General features: G+C 32.5%; 2 protein-coding genes across 4 annotated transcripts; one reads left to right on the top strand and one right to left on the bottom strand.

The window, feature by feature from the left end:
* Nucleotides 1-1412: 1412 nt before the first annotated feature.
* Nucleotides 1413-6421, bottom strand: LOC134690557 (uncharacterized). Its single transcript, XM_063550513.1, has 2 exons — nt 6348-6421; nt 1413-3240 (listed from the first exon to the last, which is right to left on the bottom strand). The coding sequence occupies exon 2, from the start codon at nt 3236-3238 to the stop codon at nt 1946-1948; it is 1293 nt and encodes a 430-aa protein (XP_063406583.1). The 5' UTR covers nt 3239-3240; nt 6348-6421; the 3' UTR covers nt 1413-1945.
* A 7130-nt stretch (nt 6422-13551) lies between these two features.
* On the top strand, nt 13552-21873 carry LOC134691440 (baculoviral IAP repeat-containing protein 3-like). 3 transcript variants are annotated; one of them, XM_063551969.1, is made up of 6 exons: nt 13552-13629; nt 15448-15478; nt 15965-17634; nt 18642-19008; nt 19977-20111; nt 21167-21873. In XM_063551969.1, the coding sequence occupies exons 3-6, from the start codon at nt 15982-15984 to the stop codon at nt 21361-21363; spliced, it is 2352 nt and encodes a 783-aa protein (XP_063408039.1). In that variant the 5' UTR covers nt 13552-13629; nt 15448-15478; nt 15965-15981; the 3' UTR covers nt 21364-21873. The 3 variants fall into 3 exon arrangements, with proteins under 3 accessions (XP_063408039.1, XP_063408037.1, XP_063408038.1); XM_063551968.1 differs by lacking the exon at nt 13552-13629 and adding an exon at nt 13997-14114; XM_063551967.1 differs by lacking the exons at nt 13552-13629; nt 15448-15478 and adding an exon at nt 13976-14114.
* The last annotated feature ends 833 nt before the right edge of the window (nt 21874-22706 follow it).

Genomic DNA, 22706 nt, shown 5'->3' with positions numbered 1-22706 from the left:
ATCCAACAGTAAAAGTAAAACTAATAATAGAACATAGACAAATGAAAGAATAATATAACACGTTGTTAAGATGATAAACAACATCAGTACGCAGAATATATACAAGACCATCATGTATTATTTTTGAAGTTGATACGGAATATTTATTAACAAGGTCTTGGTACCTTTCGATGAACTTTTTTAGAAAAAGGACGAGACGTTCTTAGACAAACCCCTGGTTCAGCAACTTTCTGCTCAGACGCTTTACAAAATCTGAGCAGGAGCTGCAAGCTCTTGAATATCGAATAATGTGGGAAATGTATATACCATATGCAAGTGAAGTTGATATATTGCTACTAAGGTGGGGGAAAGTTATAATTTTAAAATTAAAATCGTCTCGTTTGTCATAGATATTGGTACTGAGATGCCTGTGTAGGTCAAATGTGTAGCATATTTTACCTTTTTGTTTTTCACTATTAACAAAATAGGCCTTATGATATACAAAAGTAATAAATTTACAGCGTATGCTACCATTTTTATGTTGAAAAGCATTGTGGATTATTTCTTTCATGCGATTTTTCAATTTCACATTGGGAATGGTGGTATACAGGGTTGAAAAATCTAAAGTTTGGAAAGAATTAATTTCAGAAAAAGACCGAGATTTAAAATTGTCTAGAAGTTCTATAGAATTTTTAAGAATCCACACATGGTTAATACCACTACGCGAGTAAACAATTTCACAGTATTTCTGAAGACCCTCTTTCACCTGCGGACAAAATCTTAGTCAATCAAATGGACAATACTTAAGTGGAACATGAAGATGAGCCAGTAATATACCGTTGTTTGTACGGAATTTTATAAAGCTTAGGTATCCAATACAAACAAGGTAAGTCCTCTGTTCAACCGTCCGTATACGAGATGAGAAGCTCACGGGAGCATTAGTTAAGTCCCTTATCAAACAACGCTTTTAAAAATACCAATCACTTTCTGATTTTTGTAATAACCAAATTCCGGGGGTTGATTAAAACCAACATTTTCGAAGATATTTCATGTTATTGTTTTGTCAAAACCTGCATACAACCTTATAGAAAATTAGCAGTTCGTTAATTATTTCATTAATTGTTCACCTGTATAGACAAATTCCACAAAAATTGGTAACCAATAAATAATAATGAATACACTGCATTTGCGTTATAAGTGATCAACGCATATGGTTGTACCGTTTTCTCTATTCTTCCTGTAGTATTTACCTATTTTCAATCAAGATCCACTTCTCGTTTGATTAATAACACATTATTGAAAGTCGACAAATCTTGAAAATAAGAAGCTACGAGTACAATATTGTTACGTTGGTCTTTATTTAATAAAGTTATAATGGTATTTACTTAGAAGTTTATTTTTCGTGTCGCATTCATAGGCAGCTAAAACCAAGATCGATGATATACATTTTATTTTAATTGTTTAAAAAAGACACACACACAATTATTTTGTGATGAGGCATAACATTTCAATACTAGTAGTTTATAGTTTTGAAAATCACATTTGTACATAATAAAGTTCCATCTGAACGGTACTGATATAGATATTTCTCAACAAACCAATCACGTAACGTCAAAAATACCGGCTTGACCTTTCACACTGCAAATAAGCAGACGTGTCGTTGCCTTATTGAAGCTAAGTGTCCTAGGATTTGGAATGTTATCAATCTTTATTGTTTTGTGTTTGCCTCCATCAGGGGAGATCATAACTATGTTTCCACCGCCCTCATTCCCAACATAAACGACTCCAGTTTTATCAACAACTATACCGCGAGGTCCCTGCAATGATTGGTTCATGAATTCCCAAGCAAGTGTTTTATCAACATTGTAGCATTGAATGGAAGGACGTACAGTATTAGTGCAGTACACTTTTCCATCATGCATTGCAACATATGAATCACTTGTTTTACTTCCAATACCAAGCTTAGTTAAAATGTCATTATCGAGATTAATTGAGAGCAATCCTTCTTTTGATGAATTGCAATCAAATTGTTAACGGAAATGGATATTCCATTACATCCACTCGAAGCCTCAAACGTTTTCACAACTGATCTGTTTTCTAAGTTGACGAGTACGATTTGACACCCAACTGTTACAGCTAATGCTTGGTCGTTTACAAACACGATGTCATATGGGTGTTCAGGGAGAACAATCGAGTGTAACAAAACTCCATTGGTATTTTTCACACACACGGTTTTTGTGTTATAAGCAGTATAACATACAATATCATTTTTCAAAATTGCACATCCATACATATTTACCCCGAAGTCAAATTTATTCATCAATGTTAGTCTGATATCATCAAACTTTCTTCCTTCAATTGAGATTTGTGCCTGTTTTTCGTTACCCATCGTGTAACTGTTGATTGATGGTTTCATCTCCATTACAGTATCACCGAATGAAGAAATATCAGTAGTAAAAGCGGAAAGTTTTATATTTTCTTTAAAAACAACGTTTCTTACGTTAAGCGAATTATCTTTTGTCAAGCCGTCAATTTCTTTTTCCCTTGTACTTATTTCAAATTCGAGTTCCTTCGTTCCGAGAAATATCTGAAGTTCTGAAGCATGATTTTGCATTTTTATGATGCTTTTGTTTAAATCATCTAATCTGTCCTCCTTCTCTTTCAAATCTCCGGAAATTCTCTCCAAATCTTGCAATGCATTTGTTTCCAGATCTGATACATTCTTCCGAACTTCTCTTTCTAAACGGTCTAAATGCTGATTTAATTTGAGTCGGGTGGACTTCACATGCTCAATAATGGTTTTAGACTGAGTCTCTATATCTTTGGTATTTGACTGTTTTTCCACACGAAGACGCTCATAATACTTTTTTAGATTTAACATACGCTCTTTAATGTCTTCAAATGCTATTGAATTACGAAAATCTTTGGTAACATCTTCTAGAGGTGGCATATCTGTACAGGATTTATGAGTCGAGTTAATGCATATCCTACAACATGGTCGCTCATGACTTAAGCAATAGTTCTGGAATAGCGCCCCATGATCTTCGCAATGCTGCTTTATTTTCAGTACGAATTCAGGCAACTCTTTTAAATCACTTACTTCAATAACAGCATGACTTTTTGTTGACTTAACGTTGCTATGGTATTTAAGGCAGTCGGGACAAAATGCTTCATCACACTCGAAACACCACTTTACAGCTGTTTTTATAATGGACTGTGACTCACACACAGTACAGTTTGTACTTGTAACTGCAGCCATGTCTGTAAATAAGATTTAAATGCTGATGATAATATGGATCTTGAGTATTAAAAAAGTATAGAGATAACCGGTACACATACATCTATTAAAAAAAATTGAGAAAGGAAATGGGGAATTTGTCAAAGCGACAACAACCCGACTATAGAGCAGACAACCGCCCAAGGCTACCTGGTTAGGAGTATCCAAAGTTTCGGTAACCTAGTACAGCTTGATTTGATCATTTATGGTAATAAATAGTATTTGTATTTGTTCATGCATTGAATTGTTGTCTGACTCTGACAGTGTATATGTAAATGCTCTTTTGTTCCGACGTTGGATAATTCCAGACGGAAAGACCTAACAAGCCGAAAAGTTTCGGAGAAACTTATTAACTAGTTACTTACTCTGGTTTTAAAGTTCCACCGGAACAAAGTGACTAGTTGAAAAGTTCCAACGGAACATATCAACTAGTTAGAAAGTTCCTTTTTGCCAAATTAGTCAAAACAGGAACTAACAAACTAGCCCAAAAGTTCCAACGAAACTTATCAACCAGGCACAAAGTTCCATTCGGAGAATTGATGCAAAGTAAAATTACAACATTTTATATTTGAACCTTTCAAAGGGGAACCAAGATACTGATTACAAAAGTCAAAAGGAACTTATCAACTAGTCACAAAGTTCCTCTTTGGCAAATTAGTCAAAACCAAAACTAACAAACTAGCCCAAAAGCCCGATAAAGGTGTTATATATATCTGTAGTATTGCATATTGAACTGTTACCGGAAAAGACTTAGCATATTTTTGCGTTAATATTGATTCACTTATAGGGTCTTTGCGTCGGAACTAAACACATTTATTCAAAAACCAGTTGTTGGCATGACACGGGTTATGTTATTCTCATATATTTTATGATGGTATGATACTAAACCCCTAACGGGAAGGATTGTGCCTGATGCTCATATGATGAAATCGTAATCTTTCAGTCAGTTTGATTGAAGTCTGGAGCTGGCATGTCAGTTAACTGCTAGTAGTCTGTTGTTATTTATGTATTATTGTCATTTTGTTTATTTTCTTTGGTTACTTCTTTTGACATCAGACTCGGACTTCTCTTGAACTGAATTTTAATGTGCGTATTGTTATGCGTTTACTTTTCTACATTGGCTAGAGGTATAGGGGGAGGGTTTGTTAGTCTTGTATTATTTAAATATTAGTTTCTTGTGTACAATTTGAAAATTAGTATGACGTTCATTATCACTGAACTAGTATATATTTGTTTAGGGGCCAGCTGAAGGACGCTTCCGGGTGCGAGAATTTCTCGCTACATTGAAGACCTGTTGGTGACCTTCTTCTGTTGTTTTTTTCTACGGTCGGGTTGTTGTCTCTTTGACACATTCCCCATTTCCATTCTCAATTTTATTAGGTACAAATGCAAAAAGATTTGTAGTAAGAACTACTTTATTAATTATTGGATATTGCAAACTGAAGTTGACTTCTTGGATAATTTATATTTTTATAATTACATTAGATGTATGTTTCATTATAATACTTTTTTCTGATTGGCTAACTGCACATCACGTGTTATTCCTTAAGCAATTGCATTACTCAATAAAGCTTTTTATTTATGATAACACATGGTCCCACAATAAAGTGCACAGGTGAACTAAATAAAACAATTTGATCCTGCAATTAGGTGTCCTACAATACAGATACAGCCCTACAGATATCGCTATGCTGTATCTGTATACTATACATATATCGCTTTAAAGATCCGCCCGCTTCCAGACTGAGTATTGAACATTTTAACCTGTGTGACCTCAGAATGTGTATTCATGTTGCATTCCAAAGACGATGACAATTGTCGATTTCAAAACTTGAATGCGTATGATTGTGTTACAAAATCAACCATGTCAATTTTAGCATGCATGTTTAGTGAATGTCAAGTCTGAAGCGTAGGACAACTCGTACACTTCTGTTTCAAATTTGACAATGTTTTGTTATTTGTTTTTACTGTTGAAATTAGTTGTTATGCTAAGATAGATAATTATTCACCCTGAGCGATGTATAATTGTTGACCATTCGAGATTATTTTTTTTGCGAACCCGTCTTCAGCGTAATGTGAGATTTTGATATTTCTACGCGGGCCTCAATGTATTACAATCGAAAATAAATGCTAAATATGTTAGTTTTTGTGTCTTTTAAAACACAAACAATATACAGAATTAAATGCAGGATACAGACAATAACTGTTTAGTGTCTTTAAATATCAGCTGTATGTTTACTCGGCTCGAAACAGGTATAGTAGCTCGCTAAAAGCTCGCATACACCTTGTTTCTTAGCCTCGTACAAATACAGCCGATATTTTTAGACACTAAACAGTTATTGTCTATACAAAATTCGTGTTTTCAAGACCATATTTCTAAAATATGTAATTATAAGTATTGAATTCTTCTTTTTGTAGCTTCATAGGGTCGGGTCGTAAAAGCGTTTACCGTGAGAATGAAGCACTTCCACGCTTCATACAAAATGAACTTCGGTCAACGCTTTTACACCATAATGAAGTTACAAAAAGAAGCATTCAATTAAATTATATTGATATGGAGATATTTAGAGTTATCGTTCTTTGAACGTCTGTATTGCGTCTTATTGTGTATTTTATATGTTACAGGGTATTTATTTGAGATTGCCTTTAATAAACAATTAGAACCCTACTCAGTTATTTATGCCCAACTTGATGAGTCTACAAATGGCGCTTAACGTTGTAATCAAACACATCTTTTTTTTACATTTTAAATAAAATAAAAGCATACTATCTAAATCCCATATCTTTCAAAATGGAAATATTCTAGCCCCGATAATTACAAAGCGATATGTTTGTCAAATTCTTATCTAGCACCATATACATAAAATTAAATGCTTGTTTCTTATCAGATAGATGAAATCTTTCAAAACTGCAAAGCCAATAATGTACATAAAGGAGTATTTTTTAGGTGAAACTACAACTGTTACAATGTTTGTCAATTTGTTATGCTGATCAATAAGAATGAGAAATACTATGGAACTATTAAGCCAACGACCACAAATAAACATAACTAAGATTGTATAATTGATATCTTGCAATAAGTCGAACTTACCAGAAATATCAACCGAACGTGTGATTACAAGTTACTAAGACATGTTATGCAATTTACCTTCCTTGATTGTATGTGTACCTACAGGTAATAATGATCATGTGATCGTTGTGATGTGTATGAGAGATAACACATATTAGGCCTAACTGTATGGCAAGCCGTTTTATCTTTAATCAATTTCAAGGTATCTAATAAAGTATATAAGGTTTCTTATAATGATAATATGAAATTAAACTATTATTTCACATTCATGTTTTACAAAAATCCAACAATACTGTAAAGCGGCAACATGTAAATACATTAAATCTTAAACATTAAAACTTATTAGCGAGTGACATTTCTTAATACATTCAATCTTTCAGTTGTGCGGTTATTTGATTATTATCATTATTATACAGTATGTATGACAGGGCATTATATATCAAGGTACAAGACAAGCGCTTCGTACACCTAACGCTTTTATGTGTTTTTTTCATTTTTTTGTTGAAAAAGCTTCCGATATATAGCGGTATGCAAGTTAGTTGAATGAAAACTAAGAATGTAAAAGAAGCGGAAAACTTGGAGAGCCTACAACAAACAAGAAACATAAAAGATAGCCGAATAAATCTAAATTTAACTTTGCCCGAGGGAGTTAAAACCTCAGTTTCTAATAATTTCAAATTTTGACAATTGATAAATGTACTAAATGTTTTGATGTTGAGAGACACACACACGCTCATTTTTATCTATAGAAAGGTAAACTCCTAACTATCCTATTGACTGACACTTTGGTATCTTTCGTCCCTCTTTTCTACTCCCTGTCGATACACATAATTGTTGCATTGCAGATATCATGTCTTTTTCGGCAGTCCATGACGTGAAAAAACTAAATCCCTGTGATGTGTTTTAGTTTATTTTAGTCCCTGATGCATGATTATTTTACTATTAATTGTTTTGGCTTTTAACTTGCTGTCAGATACTATTTTGAAAGCTTTTTTGTTATTTTGAAAATATTAATAATATATCTGGTCTTTATACCAGCTTTTATTGCTTGGAATTTTACAGCAGTTTTATACTTTATGTTGAATCGTGTCATATTTTTATTAACTTCGTATTTACATTTATCAAAGATTGAATTTATTCGTTCCTTTATGTGTTTATTTGTGTCACTTCGTTTGAGTTAATAAGTAATTTCAATTGATATTTTATAGTATATCTTTCTATGTTGATTTGTTATACTTCTGTTTCAGAAACTGGAGACGGTTTGGTACTATTAAAACTTTAATCCTGATGCAATTATTTGCACATGTCCAAGTCAGGAAACTGATGTTCAGTGGTTATTGTTTGTTTTTGTGGTTCACCAGTGTTTCTCGCTCCTCGTTTTTATTAATTAAATGGAACCGTTGGTTCACCCGTTTGAATGGTTTTACACTAGTAATGTTTGGGTCCTTTATAGCTTGCTATTTGGTGTCAGCCTAGGCTCCGTATTAAATAGTGTACCTTGACCTATAATGGTTTACTTTTTAAAATTGTGACTTGGATGGAGAGTTGTTTCCCTGGCATTCATACCACATCTTTCTATATCTATATATGGATTCGTCTGATGAACAAATACTACTTTTGTTATTAATTTGTATGCACCGTTTATTATGCCCAATTTATGGACATAATGGTTTCTAGTCTTTGCATCCGTTTAATCGTCCGTCCGTACTTCCATCCGTCTGTCGCGCTTCAGATTAAAGTTTGTGGATGAACACGGATGCGGCCACTTTCATTTTTGACAAAAACCATCGGTAAAGTGACATTTTTCAGCATATTTGGTAGATTTTTCATATTTGAGCTTGAATCGGATCGTTTTAATGACTAAATCTGTTAAAATCTTTCACATAAACTAATTGAATCAAGTGAAATAGACACTTAAGTGTTTAAAAAAAGTGGTCAAAATCTTTCGTCAGATGAAACTGAAATTTGAGGCCAAAACTAGTCCTTACCGGACCTACTCCTTTATAAAAATGCCTCAAATTTTCATCGGATATTGGTGTCTGCTTCATGAGTATTTTAATCTTTGAATTATGTTTGAAATATTGGCGAACTGCCAAAAATATTTGAAAATAGCTTAAAATGCCAAAAATATCTTGAGAAATTGTTTATACTATATATGATAAACAGCCTCACTCGTAAATATAGTTTGCAACACAGTATATATTTAATTTGTGTAAAACATATTTTTTTAGGTGAAGCTATGCATTTTGAAAGCTTGAATAAAGCCATAATTTCTACTATAAATCTACAGTATTTGCAATTTCAGGAGTCCCATTATGACTTTTGTCAACTCTAATTGAATGATGGACTTTCAGTTTTGAATTTTCTTTGTAGTTCACTTTTTTTTAACTTCTCCTGAGCAGTTTTTCGGTGGGGTAAGTGTTTCTCTGTCTTTTATTGATTTGTTGTGCTGTGTGTCGTGTTGTTTGACTATATGCACAACGTTTTCAGATTTTTTGCATGACATTGTTAGTTTGTTTTCGACTAGTGTTATTGAATGTCTCTATGAAATCATTTGCTACACTTTTATATAGTTTTAAACATTAGTTTGAATATATAAACGTATGCCCCTAATGATTACCTCTGATTGCTTGTCCTGTTTTGTTTTTTTTAATTATATGCTGGTCAATGTTTGTATTAGGTTCTGTTTTTTTAAATGGTTTTGGCCTGGTTCATTAGTTGTCATAATTTGCATCTGGTGGTACCATAAATGTTATTTAATGTCATCGCATACATCATGTAAGTTAAGATGGCTTCTTTTCTTTGGCACACTAATTCCAATTGTCATGCTAGATGAATTTTGATAGAAAAAAATATATACAATGAAGATGAAATGAATGCCAAACAAAAAACACAACATTTGAAAAGGGATAATCACTTCTCTTTTTCTTAATGCGTGGTATTCAAATATATAGTTAGCATTTACTACAACTATTGAAGTGTGCTTTTTGGGGTTTATGAATGGAATTCAATATAAATAAGAATTACCTAAATACATTATCAATGCATGTGCTTGTTAAATTTGATATATTTCTTTTTGTGCATCTTTGTTAAATATTTATTTGTTTTAAAGTGATAAGGATAAAATACAATAGTGACTTCTGACCGCTATATTTGACATTATTTACCTATTATGTCTGTATTTTGTTTATACATCGTTGCCAAGATAACGGAATTTGATGCGACTGTCATACAAGTTAGAGTTTAAATAAAGGCAACAGTAGTATACCGCTGTTCAAAACTCATAAATCCATAAACAAAAAACAAATTCGGGGCAACAAACCAAAACCGAGGGAAACGCATTAAATATAAGAGGAGAACAACGACACAACACCGAAACGCAACAGCACACAGAAACGGACCAAGCAACAGACAATACACCACGAGAATAACAAATATAACATCAAAAATCAACATTTAAACTAGGTATAACACTAGATTCTGTCCACCTTTTTTTTCTACATAAGAGAATGCCTGTACCAAGTCATGCAGGAATACAACAGGTGGTATCAAATCGTTTCATGTGTTTGGACTTTTGATTTTGCCATTTGATAAGAGGCTTTCTGTTTTGAGTTTTCCTCCGAGTGGAGTATTTTTGTGAGGTCACTTTATTTTATAAAATATCTGACCCAACGGTTTCTCATCTTCCTGACCGTGAAACAACCAAATACACTTCATGTTTTCTATGTTGAATAAAGGTTGATCAGATGCAGTATCGGACAGAGGTCGAATTAAAACAACTGAAAATAACACTATAGATTTCGTGTATTTTGAAGCGGTTTCTTGATACGTCTTCACCATGAATGCTCAGACTAATACATTTAAAAGTCAAGAACGTATAAATACGTGAATACATGAGAAGCGATATGACAAAAAGGTATCTAAACAGGTTATCTTTTATTAGGAGTTTAAACCTGTTTCTGGACACTTATGAGTTTTATGTAGACGAAACGCGCATCTGGTGTACAAACTAGTATTCCTAGTGTATATAATAATTTTATTTCTAAATCAATTTCAAATTATTAATCACAAATAGGTACTTTGCAGCACAATTCTAATCTGTTTTGTAATATTTTTGTTAGTTTAAACGTATTGTGTCGCTTATATAAGTTAATTCGATACATATAATAACCGGTTGTATATATAAACTTTGTATAAGTATAAACTATCTTATTATAACCAAAACCTATCTTGGTCACAATATACTGTAAATAATGATTACATTTTTGGAAAGTTACCTTTTAAAGCTAGATATAGACCATGATGAAATAACCACTTATAAATATGTATTGTCGCTATTTCATTTCAAAAACCATTGACCTTTCGTTGTCCTTCCCATATTTAGATCAAAGAAGTAAAAAGTTTGTCCTTTATTTGTTGCGACAATATGTATAACGACTGTGATCATATAACAGATCAATGCCCAAGATTTTTTTGTGTTTGTATATTTTTAAATAAACATAAATATTTGATAAATGTGGAGTTAGAAATAACTTATATATTGTATATCGATACCTTTATCTAGGAATAGGTTGTATCTTTGGAAATAACCATTGTATTATAATGTTAAAAAGTATAAAACAAACAAATATTTCAACAAAAATGACATATAAAAAGCACATTAACAAAAATGAAAGACAAGAATACAAAAAAAAATAAGAATTGCGGGATGTATGAATACAGAGCCACGCCAAAAAAAAAACACAAAAAAAAACAAACTTACCTGTACCTGAAATTTATTATTGAAACCAAAGAAAATACTGTGACACAAACGTGTTTATCATTCTGTAAAGAGTTGAAAACAACACGTTAAATAATGTTATGCGTCCGAAGCGCTTTTCTAGATTCTCTTAATCAGGAACGCTCAAAGCCAAATACTAGTATAAAATTAATAAAACAATATCAAAATATAAAATGTTCTATTGCAAATGAGACAACTTTCCAAAAGAGTTTAAATTAAGAAGAAAAACAATCAAAGGAAGATCACTGTTTGACCTATAGCAATGAGATAAACCAATACTGGATCTGATACTCAGGTTAACAAATTGCGCTTGTTGTAGCATTCTTTGATGATAACGTCTGGAAAAAAGACCTGTAACCAGAATAACGTTAAACTAAAGATTATTAGGATAGACGCGTGAATACATTGACTTAAAGAGAAATGAAGAAGATACCAGAGAAAACAAACGTTCGCATACAAAGAGAAGCAAACAGACTACACCATGACAAACAAAACGACCATCGAAAGGATGACAGCAACTTTACTACTTGCAACCATCACTTAAATATCTTCATTGTTTACAGCATCCCTTCATCAAGAACTCATGATAGAAAACAAAGTTCTGGAAAATCGGATGCACTAGCAGATATATTCTCAATTTGCAGGCGCTGCTGGAAATTTACTCCACAAAAAAGGAAAGTTCGAAATTGAAAGCTGAATTCCACTGCAAATTTTGTTTTCAACCGATATCGAATCCTAGTTATCAATATCTAGATATTAGTCAAAATATGAGGCAAACTAAACCGAATTTGGCGTGTCCTTTATTTTACGTGAAACATCGATCTAAAGCCCCAAAATTGTATATAGACAGATTAAAAGATTTGGTATGATTGCCAACTCTCAACCAGACACCAAATTCTTAACTTTACCCGACTATTTGTTACTACCATACTAATAAAATAATTCAGCATAATGGTCTGTAAGGTGCAATGGTATTAAAGAGTGGATACTTCTTAGCTTATTGTACCAATCCATCAATATCTATCATTCGATCTTGTCACACAAATGTCTGTTTTAATTTTTGCCTAGTATGTTGAATGAATTTTTAGAGGAATATCATTTCTTCGTTAATTTTTATTAACAAATTAATGAAAAATGTTCATTAAAAAATCTCTTTCGGTTAATCATATTAGATTGATCTATTTCCGATGACAATAAGTGTTTATAACCTTCACAAATCACGCATTAGTATATAATATACTATCATAACTAGATTATGTCTTCAGATTATAAAAAGATATTGTCAAGGCTGTCTCGAAATCACACTATCTAATAATAAAAATGAGGTAATTCTATCACCGTATGATGAAATATGTGTAAATTTATCTGTGAGCTAATATAAAAATATACACGTACACGATTTGAACAAATGCAATTCATTGAACGTGCCTTCACATGATTTACACCAAAATTTTCTGTATTTGTTCATGTCTGATTTAACATAAGTAATGAGCTAATATCCTGTTTTATACTGTTTTAAAAATCTATGTTTATATCCAATATCACTGAAAATTTGCCACAACATTTCATCAAAGCTAGAAAATAAGTTTCTTTACGTTACACATATTGTAAAGATAGTTTATCACTTCCATTGATGATTCAATGAAAAATATTGATTGGTATCTTTCTTTTTTCCCACTAAAAAAATTGATACGATAACAAAATTAAGATACAACATGTACAATGCATGACAGTTAAAATGTTCGAAATGAAATAGGTTCTACGATAGTGTAAATATAGTGAATAGGAAAATGTAATCCGATGTCTCACGGGAGGCGATTTTCATGCTCTCGAAACGGCTTTGGATCTTTCAGGAATGCTAAGATTATTGACTGTTACATGAAAGATACACCATACATTTTTTGCTGACAGTTCAATTTTCACCGCTTTCATCTTCGTCGAGCTACTTTTCATACATGTTTTATATTAATTGTAATTTGTTCAACTTCTTATATGCATGACAAGTTTGGTGCTACGTTGTAAGCTAGGAACAATCGAGCAATTTTTTGAAAATGATCTTTCAAAAGAAAAGGTTAGAATTAATTTAAAATTGAACTGTAAAATACCATAAATGATTGCTGAATCGTTATTTTCCAATATATCTAAACGCATATATCACAGTTATATTTTTTTTGCGTTCGAAGCGGTTTTATCCTATTTCACGACCGATACACACAGATAACATTTAAATTATTGTATTTAAAAAAAAAATCAAGATACCCTCAGAGAAGATACCACTTGAATAACCTCTACATGACATTAACATTTTCTAAAAATAAGTAATCGGTTAAAGTCTGAAAATTTCCAAAGTTCAAGAACCTGACATTACGTGAACATTAAAGTGGGACGCATGCAATTATTCTTTTATATCTTTGCACTAGTATTATATCATGCTGGGAGTAAATGTCGATTACTACTAAGGGTTGCAGATATCTTTGTATACCGAACAAAATGATTGTTTGTTTAATTGCAGGAAATGTTAAGGTAAATTCAGATTTTGCAATGCACACTTATCACTTTTTTATAAATATGTTTACACGTTTACTTTACTTTAGTCACCAGTTTATTTTATATGTATATCATTGAAATGCTTATAGAAAAACAACTGCTAGAATTTGCATAAAAATGTATCCTGCAATGAAAAATACGCATTAAGTTGCTTCTTACTTTTACTTCGATTATTTTTACGAAGCAAAAACGAAAAATACAAAAACGAAAGTAGAATATTTAATCATTTTTCTATGTTCTAAAATTACCTGGTGACTTTCAACATTATCAATATGTATATTTATACATATCAAAAATACATTCGTATGTTCCTAAAATAATTCATTCACGTATTGATGTTTATACATCGATATTTATAATTAGAATATATGATGTGAATTTTAATAATTAAATGCGTAATACATTCATCATTACAATAATATACAAGCAACTGGATCGTTTGTTCTTTGGACATAATAAAGGTAAATATTGTTGCTGTTTAAAACTGTTGAAATTGAAAAGATCGGTTGTGACAGACAAATGTTCTTCTATCTTATTTTGAAAATTATAATTATTTTTAGGTCAGTTATTCTGATCTTCCCCTGCGTATGTTTTTTTTTATTTTGGTGATTAATCCTTATGAGTTATTTCCTTTGAAATATTACAGACATTTAAAAAAAATCATGTCAAGAACCGGAAGTCGTCCAGACAGGCAGCCATTAATAATGTGAGCATTCATTTGCACCTAAGGCCGAAGTCCAACAAACTGCTCAAAGTCTGGAGAGACCATATTGTGTGCTCGACCACATATTTCACTTAATAAGACTCGACATTATCTCAACAATACTAATTTTTTTTTAAATGTACTCGACTTTATTTTATAAATCTGATTCAGTATTTGATAATCTTGATAAACATGATATAGTCTGAATTGGTCGTGACAAATTCTTGACCGGTCTCGACAAATTTTTTACCGGTCTCAAATATGCTCAACGGTCTCCACTCAGTCTTTACCTGTCTCCGTTTTAAAAGTAGGACGAAATTTTTCTAAAAGAATACATTTTTGTGTTTATCTTTGTAACGGTACTAATATCAACGTATGTTAACCCAAACAAGTATCAATACATTAAGATCTGCAATTTGATGTCAATGTCAAAGGCATAAAGAAGTTTCATCTTAAGCTTCAAAGGGTACTATCAAGTAGTAGTGGGTTGAATTGTGTCAGTCCCATGTCGGTATCATGTTTAATTATTCTTTGTGAACTCATTGACCTATATTTTTGACAATGTTGAATTTCATCTGAATATCATCTTACATTAAGCAGATTTCAGAGATCTGTTGTCGTTTGAGAGATATTGCAGTTTGAAATTTTTAAATGGTGTCATATATTTCTAGTTCAGCTAGCCACATAAAATTTAAAATTGACGAGGGATTAATATTGTATATGGTTTATTTTGTACCAAATGTTTTCGTGTAAAACTTCCTTATACGGCAAAATTTAACCAAGAGTACACCAAGACTTCATAATTTTTTGTAATATTGAAACTGGAACTTGAAAATTGGATACATTACAGGATTAATACAGAAAAATTAGGAAAAGAACTAAAAAAGTTCCTTATAGGGGTAAATTCAGAAAATAAATATACGTCATCAGGGACTGCCCATTTGGGGACAGATTTCTGTATAAAACTAAATTGATGTTCACTTCTGATTGGTAGATAATGTTTGGAATAAACATTTCTGGATATATGGATCAAGACTAGAGTTAAAGAAAATAGAAATAAAAGTTGAAGGTATTAATTATTTTTATTACAGGGCTAAAAAGTAGCGGGGATCAGTAAAGGAAGTAAGTGCGAATCTTCAGTGTTTGTTTAATTTAAACATATTTTATTTGCAAAAGTAGCAAAAGGGATTGGACACAAGATATAACAACATTAGAGACGTAAAAATGTGAATGCCCAAAAATGCCGCACGACATTTTATTACATAGAGATCAAAGTAGACTAGAAATCTTGTAATGTAGGAGGTCATGAGAATTACGTTTTTTGGACCTTAAACACAATTTATTAGAAATTTAGGCTCATAGCACTGATTTTGGAAAGAATAGTAAAATTATCTATCTGAACCAAATTGTCGTAAATTGAAAATAGCATGTTGCCGAACTATTCAAGTGTCAAGTACTCACAATCTCACTTCGCCAAAGCCACATTTTTAAGTAATGATTAACCACGTTTGAAATATAGAAAATCGTCCTTATCATTCGTATATTTGTATGTTTGTTTGTTTGTTTGATTGTTTGTTTCGTATATTGTATTGTTATCTTTGATTGCAGGATTCCATCAAGTTAACATGGAGACCCAAAGCAGACATCGCACCCACAGACATTGTTACAGTGATACTGCTGTGTTGTGTTTATCAAAGAGAACCAGGCAGATATGTACACGATCAAATAGTGATAGTGGACAATTAGAAACATATTCTAATGACCTTTATTTTGACAGAAAAGTTCAAACATTTAAGCAAGGTCAAATGACGAAAAAGACAGAACAAAAAGCAAGATGTTGCAGGTTATTCCAAGTGTATAGCTGTTGTCTTGAAGTACAGAAATATTTTCGTAAGAAGTTGAAGCTTATTCTTGCATTACTGTACTTATGTCTCATAGTCGGGCAGAATGTTTACAATGTGAAATTCAAAAAGGATCAGAAACATTTTGAACAAAACAAAATTTGTGAAAACTTTGTTTTAGCTGATCTGTTGAAGGAAAATAATCATTTTGAACAAGACAAGATTGGTGAAACCTTTGTGTTATCTGATTTGTTGAGGGGAAAGAAACATTTTGAACAAGACAAGATTGGTGACACCTTTGTGTTGGGTGATCCGTTGAGGGAAAAGAAACATTTTGAACAAGACAAGATTGGTGACACCTTTTTGTTGGGTGATCCGTTGAGGGAAAAGAAACATTTTGAACAAGACAAGATTGGTGACACCTTTTTGTTGGGTGATATGTTGAGGTTCCATTCGTTTTTATTGTCTGTGGAGATTGTGATGCCTTCTAATATGGACAAGTACTTTAATAACATGGCAAACGGCCAAAGTCAAAGAGCTAATGAATCGATGTCAGTTGAAATGATACGAATATATTCACTACGTAATTTTCCGCGAAACATAAACATAAGCATGATTCGTCTTGCACGAGCTGGATTTTATTCCACCGGAAATTCCACTGAAACTAGATGTTTTCGATGTGGAGTAACTTACCGCAACTGGATTTCTGGAGATGATCCTATGCATATTCACAGACATCTCTCGCCTACCTGTGACCTCGTTTTAAATGGTGATGGACGGGACAATGTTAGAGAGGAATTGCAAAATACTAGAAGACAGGATATATCAATAGGGAATGTATCATTGCGTTCAAATGAAAACATTGGTTCGTTAAATAATGTAACCAGCAGACAGCATCATCATGATGTTAGTCATATTAATCCGTCTGCTAGAAATTTTAGCCACCATAATACTGTGAGAGATAAACCCACTGAAATTTCAATTCAAACGATACAAAGCCATGATAGCAACACTAAAACTAACGGTTATAAAACTCCCACCAATAACTGTAAAATCAATTCACAGAATATTGCTTTAAGTAATAATTCGCCAGCGTCTGATTATGAAAGGAATTGCAGTAATAATCCGGAAGGTATCGATAGTCAAAATCAAATTCCAAGATACGTAAACTATTCTCCTCTTCAAATACGAATAAGTTCATTTGAAGGATGGCCAGGATATTTGAACCAAACACCGCGTGCGATGGCGTTAGCTGGATTCCTGTTTGCTGGGTACCATGATTACACAAGATGTTTCCACTGTGGTGGAGGACTGAGAAACTGGGAAGCAGGTGATGACCCATGGGTTGAGCATGCACGTTGGTTCCCGCAATGTGGGTTCCTACAAATAAACAAGGGAGAGAACTTCATACAAGCTGTATTGAAAAAGCATGACATGGTATTCTATGTTTGAAATGATATATTCAAGAACACCTAACGGCAATGTCTGTTTCAATTGAAAAGAAGACTTTTATAAAATTTAGTTGATCACTCAGACTGATTTAAATCGAAACGAATTTAAAACTAAAACAAACATTTTGTTGTATTTCGTAGATTACATGTATTTGTACCCATTTGTATGATAAAGTCACGATTGAATCGTTTTTAATTTAGGCAAAGAATGCCGTTAATCTTTCAAAGTCATCAAACTGCCATTAAAATAATGTCTTATTTCCAAAGAAATCTTTTACAAATTTACAGCATATTAATGTTAGGAAGATTTTCAAAGGTTACCTGTATGGGTAGTTTCATATGGTGAAATTTTAATTGTTTCAGAACATGTACCTTCTAAATATTATTTCTTATTCTCGCGAAATTTTATAATTGTAAAAAAAACAGATATCAGACATCAGTTTGTGGTTATTGGTTTTTATTATTTTTGTCAAAAATTGTCTTAAAAAGGGCACGAAATATACCATACATAAAATTACCAGAGGGACAGTCAAACTCATCAATCGAAAATAAACTGACAACACAATTGCTTAAAATGAAAAAAGACAAACAGACAAACAATAGTACACATGACACAACATGATAACGAAACGATTGTGAATGGAAGCTTTGCGATTTATAGCAAGAGTTAATTAACTTCTGTATACAATTAAAATTCGGGAATACGATGTGTGCTTTAGGTTTGTCAATCTAGAAAAAAATAATGTTATTTGAATATATCTCAATGTACATTGACCAGTATTTTTCAAGAGAGGCTTCTGTAATCAACAAAAAGATTTTCTAAAATACATATGCGTATCAATCAATCTTTCATTGTTCAAGCAGTAGTTCAAGTTATTTTATAAACTAAATATAATTCGTGCCAAGGCTTTTTTTTTGTATGCAATCAGCACTCACGACTTTGTATGTATATACACACAGACCTTTATTTCTCGATGTTTAATGGCTTTTCAGGAACAAAGAGCTAAAGGAAACAGCACCTTCAGTCCTAAAGTAGATAGAACTGTAACAACTAATAAGAATGCAACCACGTCTTCTGCCTCTGTGTCCGGATTTGACCAGAGTATTATGTGCACGCCTAGTCTCCATGTACCAGAACAAGCAAAATTCATAAATACCTCATCGGGCATAGAAACACTTACTAATAATGATAGAACCACTTCTGCTTCTAGGGTGATTAATACTAATTCTGATTCTACAACAAATATAGAACATACAGAGAGGATATTACAAACTATTGCAGCTAGAACTGTTTTAGAGATGGGATTTACCAGCCATCAAGTAGTCGATGCTGTACGTGAAATTCAGAGATTGAACTCAGGTACATGATAATTAAAATGTCGTCATTCACCTAATAAGATCATATTTCATAAGTGACATAGTATCGATACTGATAAAGTTACAAGGCCAATAATGATGGCTTATTTCAAAATTAATATTTATTTAGTCGGAACAAGTTGTTGGGTTATGTTCTTCTCATATATTTTATGATTATATGATACTTAAGAACTAACACGAGGGAAGATGCCTGATTTTCATATGATGGAAACATAATCATGTTGATTTGTGTTGTTCTATTCTACATTAGCAAGAGGTATATGGGGAGGGTTGAGATCTCACAATTACATTCAGAATCGAAATGGGGAATGTGTCAAACCGACAACAACCGACCAGAGAGCAGACAACTACCGACATATTTTACCGCGCCGCACTTTAACGTCTGGCATATGTTAGTCTTGTGTGTTTATGAAACTTGAGTTCAGTTTTATTTTTTGGCGGTGAGTATAACGTCCATTTTTACTGAACTACAACACAATTGTGTGTTTATTGGGCAGCTGTAACCCGCCTCAGAATGCAGGACTTAAATGTTGCTGCTCTTTGTTTGGGTTGTTGTTTCAATGAAACAGTATTTATTTCCATTCTCAGTTTTAATTTAAATGTTTGGCTACAGTGATGAACATCGAAAGTTCATTTGATAGGTGTAATTTAGTGAGTTGTATTAATGGTATGCAAAAAGTCCCTTGTGTGTATGTCCGTAGGACGAATTGGTTTTCAAAAAAGGGTATTTCCAGCATAACTAATATTAAAATGAAGACACTGACTTAATAAAATCGAGTGAAAAATGTTTTTTTAAAACGAAAAAATATAATTCTGCGGATATGAAGGGAACAGTGTCTTTGTTTTTGCTTATTTCAAAAAAAGAGAAAGATTTTCTCAGGACATAGAATACCACACATCTAGAACTAACAAAAAAACTTTTAATAAATAACAAGACAAATCGTTTTTCAGGTGACGGAGGTACACATATTTCAGCAACAGATATAATGAATGTTCTCCTAAGAGAGGACAACCACCAAACAACAGAAGTTTTGAATGTTACGGAAACTAGCGCAGCGGAAGGAATGGCTGGCGCTTCTTTTGATGGTAAGGTTGTGACATTATTGCAAGCACTAAACGAATAACAAGCATCGGCAACACATGCGTGATTGTTTTACTGGAATCATATTTCTATGTCGATTTGTGAACTCATTGTTCAGCTCACAATCGGAATTCATTTCACAAACAAAAATGCTTTTCGACATTACTATTTATTTAGTTTTTTTTAACAATTAAATTTCTTTAATTGATGAAGAAGACAAATCAATGTAACAAAAAAAACACCAGCAAACCGCATGAAATCGAAAAGATCGAGACCCGGTGCGCCGACAATATATGCATTACCTGCTATGTTTACATTACACTATTCGTAACACTTTGTTCACGCATCAATGTCAATATAATGTCATTTGATGTGACTGTCGTACAAGTGAAAGGTTTAGTGCTATAAAACCAGGTTTAATCCACTATTCTCTACATTTGTAAATGCATGTACCGAGTCACGAATATGCCAGTTGTTGTCCATTCGTTTGATGTGTTTTATCATTGATTTTGCTATGATTTTGGGACTTTTCGTTTTGAATTTTCCTCGGAGTTCAGTATTTTTGTGATTTTACTTTTTCTAGGGATCCGAGTCCCTACTAAGATAAAATTTCATTAACGAAAGTATGTATCAATCGGTACAGAATGGATGACATATCTGATCTTAAAGGTTTAGACTTCAGAATCGAAACGTCGTTAGTTAGTTGTGAAACAGACATATAATATCGTGATGGTATCCCTAAAATATCTTAATTGTCTATTTCATTTGTTCTTCCTTATACTTATGTTAGATCAGTTCTAAGTGTAAGGAACACATCCCTACTAATCTAGTTAATATGACGATGAGGTATGATTGTCAATGAAGCAACTCTCCATCCAAGTCTCAATGTGTAACAGTAAACCAGTGTATGTATGTTGAGCATGAGTATGCACGATCATAACTCATATATCATTTTGTATATGTAAAACTGAAAGTTCCATATCCTCAGGGGAAGAGGGTATGTTACTGCCGAAAGACAAGAAGTTTGTTGAGATGCAAACATGTCTTTCCTTTATTTCAGACACTGATTTGATTTTAGAAGAAAACAGACAGCTTCAAGAACAAAGACAGTGTAAAGTGTGTAGAGAGTTTGACTCTACTGTCGCTTTCTTACCATGCGGACATATCGTATGTTGTACAGACTGTGCTCCGGCAATGCGTAAATGTCCCGTATGTAAAACGTATGTTAAAGGTACTGTGAAGACATTCCTTGCATGAGGTGAATTAAAGGATTTTGACGAGTAAACTGATCGTTGATTTGAAAACGCACTGAATATCTCGTCGATGTATTTGCACAATAAACTAGAACAGACATTTACATTCGTTTAAACGTAAACGTACAGATTGTCCATCTACTCCATCCTTTCATCTATTGCATGAAGTATTCAACGATGAAATTAACAAGCAGAAGGAAATAGTCATGATCAGATTGTTGTGACTGTGAACAATTCTTTTAATAAAAATATTAACTCAGACAACATCGCAGTTATCTTACCTAGTTGATGGAAAAACTTTTGTTGTTTTCACAGCGACTAAAGATAGATATTAAAAACTCATAGTCATTCTACTTCAACCGTCACAATGACTGTTCTGGTTATACTTAACTAGATTTTTCTTGCTTTATTTAATCAATGAAAGTTTTTTTTGGTAAACCCTAATTGAAATGTTTTACTTTGTTAAAGAGATTTTTAAAAGATGTAAATATTTGAATTAAAGCGATTTAAACGAAGTTATGGGACATTTTAGTTGTAATTTCAATGTTACCATATACGTTGGAGTTTCGGCTAGCCATAAAACCAGTTTCTACCACTAATTTTTTTTTAATATCAGTTTTTTATGTTTTTTGTCTTCTTTTATTTGCATATGAATGTTTCTGTTGTTTAGTCATTTTTCCTCTAAAGTTTCTCGCAGAGTTTTAATAGACCGGGGTTTGTTTTCGCGTAACCTATTTTGGACTATTGAACGCCGGTATACTACTGTTGACTTTTTTTGCTTAATAGTTACTTAATCCATGTGTTACTGTGTTTTATCACATTTAGTGTTGATTTTATTTTCTAACATTCGGTCATTACCGCTGCTGGTGGACAAAAAGTACATGAGGGTACCACCAAGTCAGTATTCGACACTAACAGGATATATGTCTACCCTTCCTTTCTGAAATTGTCAATTTCAAAATCTAGAAATTACATTAAATCTTGTTTCAATTCCTTCAGGTTAAATTTACCTAAAATTAATTTGACTATTATATTTTTTAGTTTAATTTTTGTCATGCAGCTCATCAGCTGTTTCGGATTTTGAATAGTCAGTTTTGACCCTTGTGTACCATATGTTCTCCTCTTTGTGTTGACATCTTTCTGTTTCTATTTTCATATGGAGTATTCTTGTCGTTTACCTATGTTTATTATTCTATTTTACGGTATTTTGTTCGAGGTTATGGTTGACTTTCCTAAATTATTGAACATCTCACAGCGGAATACTACTGTTGCCATTAATTATTCACCTCTTATTTTATTGATTTTGTATTTATATTGAATAATAGATCAAATTTATACGTTTAGTGT

This window comes from Mytilus trossulus, chromosome 11 (genome assembly GCF_036588685.1).
Source record: "Mytilus trossulus isolate FHL-02 chromosome 11, PNRI_Mtr1.1.1.hap1, whole genome shotgun sequence".
NCBI lineage: Eukaryota > Metazoa > Mollusca > Bivalvia > Mytilida > Mytilidae > Mytilus > Mytilus trossulus.
This window is presented reverse-complemented; position numbering and strand designations above follow the sequence as displayed.

Bases quoted from the DNA above. Each gene is read 5' to 3' on its own strand.
- LOC134690557 (XM_063550513.1), bottom strand. From the start codon at position 3,238: ATGGCTGCAGTTACAAGTACAAACTGTACTGTGTGTGAGTCACAGTCC.
- LOC134691440 (XM_063551967.1), top strand. From the start codon at position 14,045: ATGCGTAATACATTCATCATTACAATAATATACAAGCAACTGGATCGT. The intron at 17,635-18,641 runs GTATTCTATGTT...ATGGCTTTTCAG, and splicing joins TATTGAAAAAGCATGACATG to GAACAAAGAGCTAAAGGAAA. The intron at 20,112-21,166 runs GTAAGGTTGTGA...CCTTTATTTCAG, and splicing joins GGCTGGCGCTTCTTTTGATG to ACACTGATTTGATTTTAGAA.